At 40.0% G+C, this 14,834-nt stretch overlaps 1 protein-coding gene across 10 annotated transcripts in view; it reads right to left on the bottom strand.

The window, feature by feature from the left end:
• TBXAS1 (thromboxane A synthase 1) overlaps window positions 1–14,834 on the bottom strand; it is a 243,959-nt gene that overhangs the window by 171,887 nt on the left and 57,238 nt on the right. For 9 of the 10 annotated variants that reach the window (XM_048960640.1, XM_048960650.1, XM_048960600.1 and 6 more), the window contains one exon: window positions 9,716–9,809. In XM_048960640.1, the coding sequence (XP_048816597.1) occupies window positions 9,716–9,809 (94 nt within the window). Of the gene's footprint in view, window positions 1–9,715; window positions 9,810–14,834 lie in introns of those variants that run through there. The other variant, XM_048960659.1, reaches the window with a different exon arrangement.

The raw sequence follows: 14,834 nt of genomic DNA on the forward strand, positions 1-14,834 counted from the left end.
CACAGAGATAAACAACACAGAACCCTCCCCAAACCCACTAACTTTACACTAAATAAATGATGCCCTAATTAGAGCCACTTAGTCTGGTTCTACAAGAACCCAAACACCTTCATGTTTGTATTTGCAGTTGTCAAAGGTTTTCTTTTTCCCTTTCGCCTCAGGGAGTTATTTATAGGGCTATTATAATTTGAGGTCTGGTCTTCTCGTGGCAGGTCTTCCATCCAGGAAATGAAATAGCATTAGAAAATGAAATCTCACATTTATGAGGTCTCTCAGATGGCTCCCAGGGGCACAGGAGGGGGGGAAAGGTAGTGAAAAATATAAACACAAATATAACTACAAGATACTTGCGCAATCCCTAATTCTATCTGTCATGAACTATAAGAAACTCTTTATTAAAATAGAGACCCCTAGTATAAGGTCACCAACTGCAGCTTTTTTTTCCCTTCAAAAAATCTCCATTCTTCTCTTGCATGTGATAAAGAGCCTTTTCAGCCTTTTCCACCACAGTTTGGCTGCAAGACGCTCCTGTCCAAGACTGTCCTCATATGCAAAGCACAAAGAAGAATAATTCAAATGTCACCCTTCCCTGCTGCCTTGCCATGCAGTTTTCACAAAATATTATATGTTCTGGTGTATAAACTGATCAAAACAGTTTTCATCGTTTTGCCAGATGTAACCCTTGCAAAAAATGTATACATCAATCACTGATTTCTTGTACGTATCTCTATGCACTTATTTCCTAGAATACTCTGTGAGCCATGAGGTGTTTTATCCAGGTTTTATCATGTGCTGTTTTGACATATAGACATAGATGCAAATAAACCCCCCAAAAATGGAGACTTAGGAGTTCCACATCCCCTTTTTATGTTTCACCCCAACACCTGCTCTTGCCATGCATCTTTTTCACTTTCCATGACATAATTGCGGTGTTTGAAGTCCCAGTCAGCTTCCCAGAGAATACTTAAGCACTTCAAATCACAATTACATGTGATTTCCTATGGTTCTTGTAGTCCAGCATTTACTAACACTAGCTGAATTGCCTCTAGCATCATACTACCTGTGAAAAGTTAACAGCTTTGCATCATGCCATAAGTGAAAAAGGTCATTAGTTACCTCGCACAAAATCTATGGATGGTGACAAAAAATAGTAAAGACTAAATTGCACTTATCTTAATGCTTTGGTTTGCTCTTCCCTCAAGTTTATTAAGAAAATATATATTTGGGATCCTTTAGAACACATACATAGGTTTCCATTTCTTTTTGTCTTGCTTGTAATTCTCATTCACAATTCCATTTCACCAAAACAAGAATGTTTAGAGACAAGTTGTTTTTTCCTACCTGAATATTCAGAAATGCCCAAGTACAGCTTTCCAAAAAACTTTTTGCCTAAAAGTCACAGAATACTTAAGAATTTCAAAACACAACGATAATAGCAAAGGAATATAAATAATGCTAAAGTTACAGGGACAGCCCAAGACTGTATCAGTCAATCTGCTGCACACTGAAAACAGAAAGAAAAGCCAACAGCTATTTGAAATACCTAGTTTTAAACACAGAGGTTTGTTTTGACTGTAGAAAATCCTTTTCTCTCTCAAACCTGCTTTGAGTCTAACTCTGGTTAATTCTTGTTTCTCACTACCTTCTGTGCTTAGGTATTCACTGAAGCCTCAGAGTATGTGGAGAATTAGATTGCATTTGATCTTTATATCCCTCAGACAATTTGGTCCTTTCTTACACTTCCACATCTATGTAGGCAACTTCCATGGTTATGCATTTTGATACAAACATTTGCCCCCCCCAAAAAACAACAAATAAATAAAAGCAAAAAAAAAAAAAAAAAAAAAAAAAAAAAAAAAAAAAAAACCACAGACCAAAAAACACCAGCAACAGACAGAACAGCAACAGCTGCTTTACACCAGTATCACATATGCTGCTACTTAAGCCCTCATGGCTCTGTCCCAGAACCCAAACCTACAGTACTCTCCCTACACTGCATTCATTTGATCATTTAAGCCAAGACTGAGACCTAATTTCCCATTCAGATCCTCCTTGGGAAAGCTAGATTTCATCCGCTATCTTCTAGAGGAAGAGAGGAAGGGTAAGAAACCCAGTAGGTCATAAATCCTACATTCAGATAAAGCCACAAGAAGAGAACATCACCCAAAGTTCACAGTAGGCAGCCAGAAGGCAGTACACAATTAATACTGGGGATTTAGCAGCACATGTTTGAACAGACAGCTCTGCAAAGCCTTGTATTACTCACTCCAATACAAAACCAAGCCCAGCTAGTTACAGTAGATCAGACTTACAGCAGCTGTACCTTCCTACTTCAAGGAAAGAAAGGAGGAAGTATTTGTTTACTACCCTTTCAGGATGTCTTGATGTACAGAAGGCCAGCTTCTTATCTGAAGACATTTGTCATGTTGTAAATGTTTCTAGTGGAGCTTGGGTTAGCAGCACTTGTAAGAAAACCCTAATGAAAATAAATTGTTATATATTTACCCATATGCTGAGGAGCATATGGCTAATGCATTTAGACACTGCTCATGAAGTTAAGACTCAGCTAAATTTGTTGGCTCATGGATAACGACTGTTCTCAACAACCAATCTGAGCTGGCTACAATTTTAGCATTATAGCTGATACCTGGCCACTATTATAAAAAGTACTGATGCTGCTGACACAGAACTTCTTTTTCTGAATATAGATTTCTATGCATCAGAATAAAAAGTTGAGTAGCATATGATGCCACTAAATTCCAGATTTACAGGTAACAAAACAGAGACTGCTCTAATTCACTGCACTACTGAGTCTACTGCTTTCTGTTTTAATTTCAAGGAGTAATACATTTGGCATTTATTTCAATCCTACTTTCTCCAAGCCAGTGTTGCACTGATGTGAATGTAGCCAAAACTCAACAGAAGACAATGAGGCCTAAGAAATGTCTCCACTTTAAGACCATGTGCAGAAGACTGTGAAGTTCACTACAATAGCTTGTTCAGTCATATCACCACTGAGTGCTCTTCAAGGTGAAGAGCATGACTTGCATGATTTTGGAGTTCAAGGCAAATTCCAGCTATGCTGGGTCTATCTATATGCTGCTACCACGAAATTCCACATCTTAATTCTCTTAACTATTGTGTAGCACAGCTGTTTTATGTCCATTGTTGCTACACTGCATGCCAGAGCTAGCTTTAATTCAACAGCATGCATTGCTTAAAGAGTAGGGTATTGATAATACTCAGGACTTTTCTGTGATTAACATGCAAATATAGTCTCCAAGAAGCACAATACATGGCAAACTTCCCCTACATCACTCCCAGCAGCTACATGTTATTTAAATGATGCAGACCTCTACTCAAATGGATATCGGGTAGCCATTTCTCTGCTGCCACCAAAAATAAATAAATAAATAAATAAATAAATAAATAATCAAGGAGCAATGGATTTCTATCAAGAATGGAATGAAATCGCAAAGAATCACGACGATCTTGTAAATTAACCTTGTTCAGATATCTTCAGACCAGAGCTCAGGCCCACCAGCAATTCGCAATTCTATTTGCTCTTCATCTATTGTCAGATCATTTCAATTTCTTCTAGCCTTCAAACTGTCCACTCTTTTAAAGAGAGCAGTAACATTAGTCTCCCAAAATCTACCAGAGAATGTCCCCAAATAAGTCACTTAGGCACTGAACAAAGAGTTTCACCATAAACAGATGACAAAGCAGGACACATGTACCAGAACATCATCCATGCTAGTAATTTTGCAGGCAGGTAAAAAGAAGCACAAGGTGAAATAAAAGATGGAGCTTTGCTTATCCAGAAAATAAAAAACTTTTCCCCAGTCAGACTTGCCCAAAAGCACTCTGGGAGTCTGGGGAAAGCTAGGAACATGATTGAAAAAAAAAAAAAACTCCCTCACTTTGCTGTGATGCTATTGAAAAAATCCCTCTTCCACATAGTTGTTAAAGCCCTCTGCATATAGATAGCAGTTACCACAGCCTTTCCTCCTTACCTCAAGTGAGAATAAAGTATGCCAAAAGAAACTGCCAAAGTATAGCTAAGAGAATACCAAAGAAATGATGTTGCTCATCAATGAAATCTTCATCTCCTTTGAAAGGCAACTTACTCCACTGTTTCTGTAGGAGACATTTACCCAGCTGTCTGCATTACTGCAAACAGAACAGCAGTAGGGCAGGCAGAAGGTACACAGCAATAAACTGTTCTTTGGACTACAAAAGGCAAAGCTCAGATCTTTCTTCTTTCGAAAGAAAAAAATATTTCAAGAAAGCAAAAGCATGTTTCACAACCACTACCCTTGGGTCACCATTACGTACCAGCAAAGCAGCAATGATTCACCTTTTTTTCCATCACATAAGACCTGCCAGTTGCTTTGTGCCTCATAATACTGTCTCCAGCTTCGATAGAGGTTATTTACAGAGAATCTGTTGACGTCATATCAGGAATACTTCATGAACATAGCTATCAGATACATTAAGTGCAGGAATGTCAAGGATATCAAGTCTGTACGTAAGTCTGTCTGAGGAGTATGCACTGCTCCCCACAGGCTCTCCCTGCTGAGGCTGCATAGGCATGGCGAGTAGCTGGTATGAGCCTTAGCACAGCTTTGTCCAAAGCCATTCTGAGAAAGCAGAGGCTGTACTCTTGCTGAAGGGTGCCTATGGCATTCGGTCAGTTAATTGCCATGTCTCATCCTTCTGCATTAGGTTCCAACAACCAGGTACTATTCTGACTTTGTCAGGTAATCTGACAATGCTAATATCTGATCAAAGAAGGTGGCAGAGATTATCAGCTGAAACTAGGAAAATATATATATTTGAAGTGGAGAGAGACTGTACAAACAGCTTACAAACACGTGAATACACACATAAAAACTCATCTAATCCCAAGTTTTCTGTCATGTCGCAGGCTGCAAAGTGGCTAGGTTCAGATCTACACCACATGGTGCATTTCTTTTAACATGAACACACAAACAGGCCTCCCAGTTAAGAGGAGTTTTCCCAGGATATGAAGACAACCCAAAGCACCCATGAGGTATAGATGATCAAAATCCACAGTACATGAGCACAGTTAGAGGAGATATACCAGGCTGGTCACCAATGTCATGGTCACCCTTGCTGGTTCCATGTAGATAGCCATCAAGTGGCAAAGCACGTGCTCCCTTATCCTGCTTATCTGTGCAAAGCAGCACAAAGCCATATGTAAGCTTTCACTGTCAGTGTAAGCCACATTATTATTGTAATTAAATCCAGGGTCATAGTCTGAGAGCTCCTCTTCCTCCCTCTTGTCTTCCTTCTCTTCCTCCCCCACCCACCTTTTGCCTTTCTCCAACCTTGCTTGGGTTTGCATGCTGTGTCATTAAATTCCAGAAGAGTAAATGCTGCAGCACTGAGACACTGCTTTCTAGGCTGAAAATTAGGCACAAGGCTCATTTCATTCCTGCAAGGAGTCAGCCTTTTATTTTTCTTTACTTCCCAGTCAAAGGGATGCCCGAGGGAAGAAGGTGATGTTTGCTCTCTGCTTCCTTGCTACATTCCCCCCTTGTCCACTCCTACCCGCCAGCTGTAAAACAACATGGCCCAAGCAGATCCCAAACTGAAGGCACAACAAAGAACCACACAGCCCCCACTCCCATTCAGCAGAAGTGGGCAGCGTCAGGATAGCCCAGGATCCACAAGTAGGCCAGACAGAAATAAACAGAGTAAACAAAGAGTATCCTGTCCAAGCAGAGAGGGGCTAAAGAGAGCGATGGCCTTCATTAAAATGCAAGGCATGGACACAAGCAGCCAGACCAAAGCATCGCTGGAGCTTGCTAGGAGCAATAGGAGGAGAGCAACACGTGTTCATGCCAACACGGACCCAGTGCGTATCACCCAGCCACATACAGGGCACAGCCATGTACCTTCCTGCCAAGTACCCAAACAAGGCAGCCAAGGTGCACCGCAAAAAAGCAGACCAGCGAGCTCCTGGCTGCAGCAGGGCACTGCTCTGAGGCTGGACAGAGTACAGTTACAGTACCAGGCCCTAAGCTGCTCAAATGTCAGCGCCTGTGGCATTTAACAACAGCATAGCTGCCTTCTAAGAGATGAGAAATGGGGAGAAAGGCACAGCAGAGCCATAGCAACAGGTCCAGTGTTCACTGTGTTTCTTCAGGAGGAAGGGTAACACAGCATGTGTGTGCTCCATTTTCAGTGCATTTGTTGCATAGTAAAATATTTACCCTGCAAATTAACAGGACAGTTCTGCTTAGTATTTCTGCAACCTGCCTTTCTCATTTACACACTTGTATATGCATATATAAAAAGCCCATGCTGTGCATACCTTTGTGCCTCCTGTTTTATGAAGAAGGCAAAAAAGCAGTTTTCCAGATTGGTAAGAAAAATACAGTACATGGAGAGATAGGGGAACAGTCAGGAGCTCCTAACAAAACACTGGTCTGTCTGCTGCAAGTCTGCTCAGTTACTGGGAAAACTGAACATGCTGCTTTTTTTGAACAGTCTAATCATATTTACTATTACATCAGACCTACCCACCACAAATTGTTCTCGTGCAACGGAAAAATTTTTAATCTAATACCTTAGACTCAGATGATTTCCCAGCTGCAGAACTGCAGTAATTTCATATCTTCTCATTTTTTAGATAAGCTGATTAACGGGGATATGTTTTAGATTCAGGGTGCAATTATCTCACTCTATTGTACTTGAGAGAAAAGTGGCAACATACAGTAAAACAACATTGCTTTCCCCAGATCAGCTGTTAAAGTCTACTTCTCTGTGATGGAAATAGGCCTTTCTTGTTGCCTTTCCCCTATCCCCTTAACTTTCAGCACTTCCTCTTCCTTTTTTAGAGACATTACATTATAGCAACTCTTATTTCAGGCAATTTATTTTCTTAAAGAAAAAAATGAGTCTTAAAAAAAAAAATCTCATAGAGAAGACATTTTCTCATTTAAAATACATTTCAAAGTTTATTAAGAACCTCAATCCAGCTCCACTGGTCAAATCCTGCTTGTAGCATTTATTCATTTTCAGGCTCGCTTACAGAATAATAATGATAGCAAAGAACCATAAGTCCTGATGTTCTGTTAACATATATGGTAGAATAAAATAAGAATGCTCACTAGCATCTGTAAAACTGATTCACACCCATGTAAGCAAGGGAAAAAGAAAGACAGTTCTTGAATTTATGCCATTACAAGATGAAAAAAGCACTTATTGCTACAATTTTGCCAAGAGGTTTGGGTAATTTTTTCTTAAATCCCCAAGTCTGAGATTCACTTGGTTACATTAGAGGGACTCACCTTGTTCCTCCGTTTTTCCCCTTTAATTTCTAGGGATGATTCTAGAAGGAGAGTTCACAGTGTCAAGATGAGCACACTCTTTGCTATATTTGTTCAAGTGTTTTGATTTCTAATTTTCATTCACATACAGAGGTTTTCAACATGCACTGATTTGTAGACCAAATTCAACTAGAAATGCACAGGTTTCACATATGCAGATTCCTGTACACCACATGAGAATTCATTACTCTTGCCACCATTCATGAATGCCTCTGATACAAGTGGGTCGTGGGCTGAAAGCTCCTTTTAATAGGATTGTGGCTTGCATTCTTCCATGCATGACATTGGTGATACAGCAAGAGAAGGAGCTGGCCTCTTAAGTCCTTTAAAAAGCCAGTTTGGTGAAAAGACATTGCTGTGTGAACAAGCAAGTGAAAAAACTTCTTAATGGTACAGGAAACTACTGCTCTTGCACCACTGTCCCATTGGCAGCTAAGTCTCTAAAACCTGCTCCAGCCCTGAGGAAGATGGGATGCAGCAGCTATCCACCAAAGGAAAGCAGAAGCTGTCCTCTACTGCCTACATTAAGGAGACAGGTTTTACAGAAAATGCTCTGCTGGAGAATAGCCAGCAGAATAACGGCAGCCTTCCTCTTTCCAGCACGTTGCTGTGAGTACTACTGCTAAACAAGTAGCCACAAGTACAAGTCCAGAAGACATGGCAAAATATGAGAAAAGGAAGATTACAAAGAGACTAGATTCATCCCTTCCTGTTTCTACTGGCTATAAAACACTGTAGTGCTGGACACACAGCCCAGTGGGTCTCAAGTTCTTGTATCATCACTCAACTGCTCAAAAATCCTGTCTGGCATTCTTTAGTACTTCAAGACATGATTGCCTATCTACAGCATAACAAAATAACTTAGGCAGCTTTTCCTACAGCAAGTGCTAGCAGGTGACTAATATTAACAGGATTTTGCCACCAAAGAATGAGTCACTTCATCCCATCCAGCTGATTTTTAACCAGAACAATGAGGGTGAACTGGTCTATATTCTATATGATTGGCATCCTCTATATCTCAGAGTCATCCTATCAATTCAATTCAAATGAATGAAGAGGATGTAAGTCCACTTTTTATGCTATTTTATAAATGAAATCAGATGTACATGTAAAACTGGTATTTAAGTGGGTTTTACCTAATAATGAGTCAGATATCGACAGAACAATCACCATGAAGACCAAGGTAAGAGGCACTACATTCTCATTAATAATTCAAATCTCAGCATGGATATTGATGACTATGCACTTAAAACAGGATATTGGGCTGCAGCTGGAGTTAGCCCAGATTTCCTGAAAAGTTGTTGGAATGAAACAGACACATCTGGGAGACTTTATTGTAGAAGTCTGTAACACAATGGAAAGCACAGCAGTGACAGCAGCATGACAAGGTCTTAAGCTGGAGCAAATGAGGACTTGCTCATATACAACAGCTGTGGGCACAGAAATAAAGAAAAGAAGCTGCTTATCTTCAGAAAGCTTCAGGTACACAGGCATCTGTAGCTATACATCCTCGCCTCCACTGCCAACCCCTAAATGAAGTCTGGGAAAGGGTAAATTCTGGCTCCAGCCCTTCTGGTAAGTCAGGTGCATTGCACTGAACTCCCCTGGGCTGGCTCTGCCTTCCCACCAGGTGCTCAATCACTATTTCAAGCCCTGACTCAGAATTGCCACTGGAGTCCAACCAGAAAAATGGCAGCTCCTCATTATTGACAGCATGTGGACAATCAGAAGCATTACAGATGCTAAGCAATAAACAGAACAGATCAGCGTGAACAGACTAACAGGAGGTGAAGGGAGAGAAGTGTAAGTGAATTAAATCTGATGGCAGAATCTACAGTACTTCCCTCCCAGTCCAGGAAGGCAATATCCAGAGCACAGAGCAATAGCATCCAGTGATCTTTGACTCTAGTTACTGCTTAGAAGCAAGAAACATTACAAGCTTTAAAATAAATGTGTACCATCAGCAAAAACCCAAACAAATAGAAAGGTCATGTGAGCCAAAACCACTCAGAATAAACCAGTTGGGGCTAGTTAATATAATCTGCTCTATTCACATAACTAAGTTTGTTTCATTGAGTGCATGAACTTTCTTGGAAAAGCTCAAGTAATTAACTTCAGGAGCTTATGCATTTTCTTTCCCCTCAAGTTTATTTTACCCTGAAATTAGTGCTGTTTGCATACAACTGTTCCTACTGTTTTGAGATTTGCTCAAAAGAACATGTTTTCCTTGTTCTTTCCAGAGGGAGATGCTTACAGAGATGGTAGTACTGAACATAGGGTCCCCTTCAATTCCTCCTACTTCCTAGTCACTCTTCCCACCATTTTGGGTAGATACAAATGAAACCATTTATTACCTCACGGAAAAAGAGCAGGTTTCCAATGAAGGGAAGAGGTGGGGGATGTCTGATTCCCACTTTGCTTAGTTTGGAGAAGGCTGAAGTGGAATACCTGGAAAAGATAAGGCAGTAAGTTAATTTTTAACCTTGTCATGATAAAGCTTCCCACACTAATTTGTTCAGGAGGCTTCCCTGAGTTCAGAGAAGGAGAAAACACTTTCAGTGTTGGCCAAAGAGAACCGTCAGATTGGTGACATTGCTCCTTGAGACACAGGAACCAGCACTTCTGAGAGAGCAGAAGAATGAAGGGACTTAAACACAGGCCTGCAAACTGGGCACTCAGAATAGCTACTCCTCTTCCCCTGAGAGGTCTTTTAGAATCACAGTATGCCTTGGGTCGGAATGGACGTCAAAGATCACCGTAAGTGCATTGTAAGTGAATCATTAAAGTGATGTGAGATTATGGCGAGACTGAAATGGGAACTGGGGTTTTGGCTATTGAGGCACAGCTGGGAAATAAGCAAAATAGATCTTCACATGATTATTTTCTTCTTCTTCCATCACCACTACCTATACAGGAACAGAACAGGAATTCAAACCAGTCACAGTTGTGAGTGAGCCAAGACACTGTCAGTGTTTCCAAGTCAAGCCTAGTATTTGGGCCAGATATGCTGATCAAGTGATTTTCCAGCTGCCAGTCAGCAAATTAAACAAAGATTAAAAAAAAAAAAAAAAAAAAAAAAAAAAAAAAAAAAACAACCACACACAGGGAAACAAAACACAGACTGAAAAGCTTCATGCATCCCTTGTTTCAGATGGAATTGTGGCACGTCAACAGAGACAATCCCAGGTAGGGGAGGAAGCAACCCCAAAACCTTCTCCCCCTTCTTTCTTAATACACACAATGAGTTTAAGTCAGCGGATTTCAGGTAGTGAAACCTGTAAGTGCAGGAGCTGACAGCAGCAGTTTTGATTAGCCAAAGACACATTAATACCGATTGTTATCATGCTGAACACTATCACCAGGAGGACCTGTGCAAAAGATCATTAAGATTAATAAAGACAGTATCTTGATTAGCACCCCAGCTCAGAGCAATAACAATTTTAAAGCACTCCCGCAGCTGTTCCCACTCACTCCATGATATTTCCACATCCAGTGCAGTTTTGGTATCTACAAACCACACTTCTTTGAGAGAAAGATGAAGTATGAGAGCAGAGCCCCTCCTAACAGGGCAGTTCTGAACTACTAAGTGGTCCTTTAGCTTTGAACCACAGAGATGGTGGGACTGGGGAATCAAATTAAATAAATTAAATTAAAAACCATGAACTGAATATAGTGTAGGGGTCATGGTATCAGCTGCTTTAGGCTACTGACTTCTACAATTCATCTGAATTACATAATAGAGACACAGTCAAGAACAGTGCCCTCAGATCCCAGTGAGCTGACTCCCCTACGAAGCCCAAGACAGTCTTGACTCTGAATACTGTGCTAACCCACTGCTGCAACTTGAACACCTCTGCTTTCATATCCTATAAACTACATATGCCTCATTTGAAATAATGCAGGCTTTAATCAAATGAGTAAATAATACACAAATCTTGGGGAGTGGGGAGGATGGAGGAGAGGAAGGAGTTGGTGTTGGAAAAGGGTTCTTCCCTCCAGCAGGTGGGAAAAAAAATGCAGCTAGAAAAAGAAACATAGGAAATTAAGAGTGTTAAATCTAATTTGACCAACAAAACAGAATGGGACTTAAGTAACTAGTGAGTAGCTTTTTGTATTTCAATTTCTTGAGAAGATTTCCTGCAGCATAATACCAATTTTTTTAATGGATTTTCTTTTGTGGAAGATACTTTATAGAAATTCAATCGGAACATACAGATACGATTATTTTTAAATAGCAATCATGTTCTTTCACCGAGGCAGCAGAAACTTTTTCAAACGTAAACCTGAATAGAAAGGATGTGTCTTCAGTCTGTGTCAAAACACTACTTCAGTATTAGAGGGTATTTTGAGGAAAAAAGGCACAGAAGTCAACATTTATTATAGTTTTTATATATATTATTGACTTTTCAGGCTACTTAACTGTTTTTTTAAAAGTTTTTTATTATTTTATTTTAAATTGAAATAGCTGACATGCTTGGGGAAAAAGAACACATTCTAACATCAAAATGACAAGCAGCCTACACGATGCATTTTCTTCCCCAAAGAGAGGATTTTTTTGCTGCTGTTTGAAATCTGCCTAAAGTGCCTTTGTGTCACAGCAAAGCCCTCATCTTCTGTATGTAAACAGCAGAAGAGATGAAAACCTATCTGAATGGAAACCAGTCAGTTTTACAGCACTTTTTGCTGGATGTTTTCAATGTGGAATATGTGACAAGTTACAAAACAGAGCTGGAGCTAACTGCTCGTTTCACTGTAGAGTGGACATTGTACACTCCTGATCTCCCTGTACTGCAAACTGAAACACAAACGTAAAAGAATCTTACACTGCACCAATTAATTGATGTGATCTGCAAATACTTAGAAGGAAGCAGAGCTAAGGAGAGTAGCGCTCAAAGCTCAGCAGCCAGGCTCACAGGACAAGAAGCACACCTGGGCTCTGAGGACTGTTTGTGCTCATACGAGCAGCCCATCTTTGTCAGCTTCTGAACTGGACTGGCAGCTCCGTACCAAGGATCTGCTTTCCTTTTTCCTTCTAAGAGTTTTCTCTGATGCTTTTTATTCAGCTGCACTGGAAGCAGGTTTTCAAAAGGCAGGGAAACGGGGCTTACAATGAGATGGGAAACAGAAGGACAGTAGTCAACCTACACTCCGAAGTACGCCAACAAAAGGGCAGGGCCAGCAGAAAAAAAAATTAAAATCTCATTAACAAATACATATAGCTCTATACTGCTGAGACTTCAGCATATTTCTGGCATTATTGAAATATCTGTAGTTTTGCAGAAAAGAGTATGAAGGACAGACTATGCTGCACGCACAGATTTAATATTACACAGGCATCATTTTAAGAGCTTAATTCCTTCCCTTATCTCTGTCACATTTCAGCTCCTGCCCACCAATTTGAGGGGGTGGGAGGAGGAAAAAGAGGAGATTTGGTGGGGAAGGGAGGGGAGTTAAAAAAAAAAAAAAAAAAGAAAAGTAAAAAAAGAAAAAAAATCTGTACTGTGTAACACCAAATGAACATCAGCAATGTGACAGCTTCATGGCAGAGGCTTTGCCTCTTCAGCCAGACGAGACTGATAACTAGAAGGGGCTAATTTATGTGATTCAGCTACTCAGCACACCCATGACACACATTTGGCCAGCTGCTTGCGGAGCCGTGCATGAAGAACGCAGGAAGAAGAGCAGCCAGATTTTGTTACTGGAAGAGGAGGTAGGCTAGAAGCTGGAGGAGTGCAAACAGGCAGGATTGCCTGGTGGGGAGTCACATGTATTCACCTCAAAAATCACAGGATTACAGAATCCTTAGAGTTGGAAGGAACGTCTGAAGGCCATCTAGTCCAACTCCCCTGCAATGCACACAGACACCACAGCTAGACCAGGCTGCCCAGGGACTGATCCAGCCTTACCTTGAAAGTCTCCAGGGACAGGACATCCACCACAATACTAGGTAACCTGTGACAGAAGAAGCTGGACATCTAAATGAAACAGTTATGAATCTGCCTCCTCACCAGCAGGAAGTCTTATTTCTCAGTCTGATGCTCTGTGTGTTAATATATCCCAAACATGTATCCGTTATCAGGCAACTTCCAAAATAAAAAATACTGTTTCTATGTGAGCACACCAACTGAAGAAGACCAGCCAGCAGACTAGCAAACAGAAGGACAAGTCAAGAACTACTTGTATTTCCCTAAGATGAAGAGGATTTGCAAGAAAAGACGAAAGGAAAAAAACTCCAAAGATTTACACTATTTTTATTACTTGAAAACATACATTTCCAGTTTTCCTGCTAAATGTCACCTGTAGTTCTGATATTTCATCTAAAACAATCTAAAAATAGAAGAGATACTGAAAGGTAACCTAAATGGCCAATGACAGAGAGTAACTTCCATACCAGGAATAGGTATCCATCCTATAATATTGGAAAAAGAAGCAAATGACGCAGCATGACAAATACATTTAAGATCCTGCATAACTTAGAGAGGATAAATAAAGAATTATTACTCATCATTGCTATAAATAAATAACCAAATAAAAAAAAAAAGCCAGAGACAACAAATAAATATTCAGGTGGCAGGATTAAAATGAAGCGCTTTTCCAAATAATCAATATTCTAACTATGGAACTCTTTTGTTTGCCACAGGATCCTGTCTATTCTAGACACTCAAAAAGCTACCAAAAAAAATGGGATTAAATAAAATTAAAGAAAAATCAACAAGGACTTATTTTGTGAATTTAACAAATACAAAAGAGAGAAAAGATTAAAGGAAAGGAGAGAAAAAAATATTTTTGTAAGCAGGGAACTGGTCTGTAAGCTTCTGGCAGCCTAAGAGATCATACTGTTACAAAACAGATGAAACTTCAGACTCTGCTTTTCTAAAGACGATGGCAGGCAGGAGTTTTGTGTAAAGGGAGAGGTAGATAAAGAATAAGACTCCAGTGGCAGCAATATTAACTGGACAACCAAGCATATTCTCACTCAAAGGAGAAATATACCATAATGTTTACATATGTAGGGCTTCCTGCACAACTAGTCATTTAAAATCTTGGCATATTTGAACAAAGTGACAACACATCAAAAGAAACCAGAGGAACAGCAGTAATGAAATGGATCAATAAACAATTCAATAATTCTTTAAAGATATACAAATGGCCTCACAAAGCTGGATGCTTTCTGCGTAGATTAAACGCAACTGTTAAGAGAAAGTCAGCACACCAAATACATTCCTGTAGACCAGCAAGAGTGACTTAAGCAACATGAAACACAAACTTCCTGCTATAAGACAATGTGTAAAAAATAAGGAGAAGGAATTAAAATGAACAGATAATTATTAGAAGTTGTGATGAATATGTGTGTGACAGAACAAGCTATCTGCTCCAGCAATCCAGTATTGATCAATACTGCAAGAAAAAGTATTACACAATCTACCATTAAGCGCAATCAATTTGTACAGCAGAAATCATTCATGAGTTGCC

The sequence above is a fragment of the Lagopus muta genome, chromosome 1 (genome assembly GCF_023343835.1).
Source record: "Lagopus muta isolate bLagMut1 chromosome 1, bLagMut1 primary, whole genome shotgun sequence".
In the NCBI taxonomy this organism is placed as follows: Eukaryota; Metazoa; Chordata; class Aves; order Galliformes; family Phasianidae; genus Lagopus; species Lagopus muta.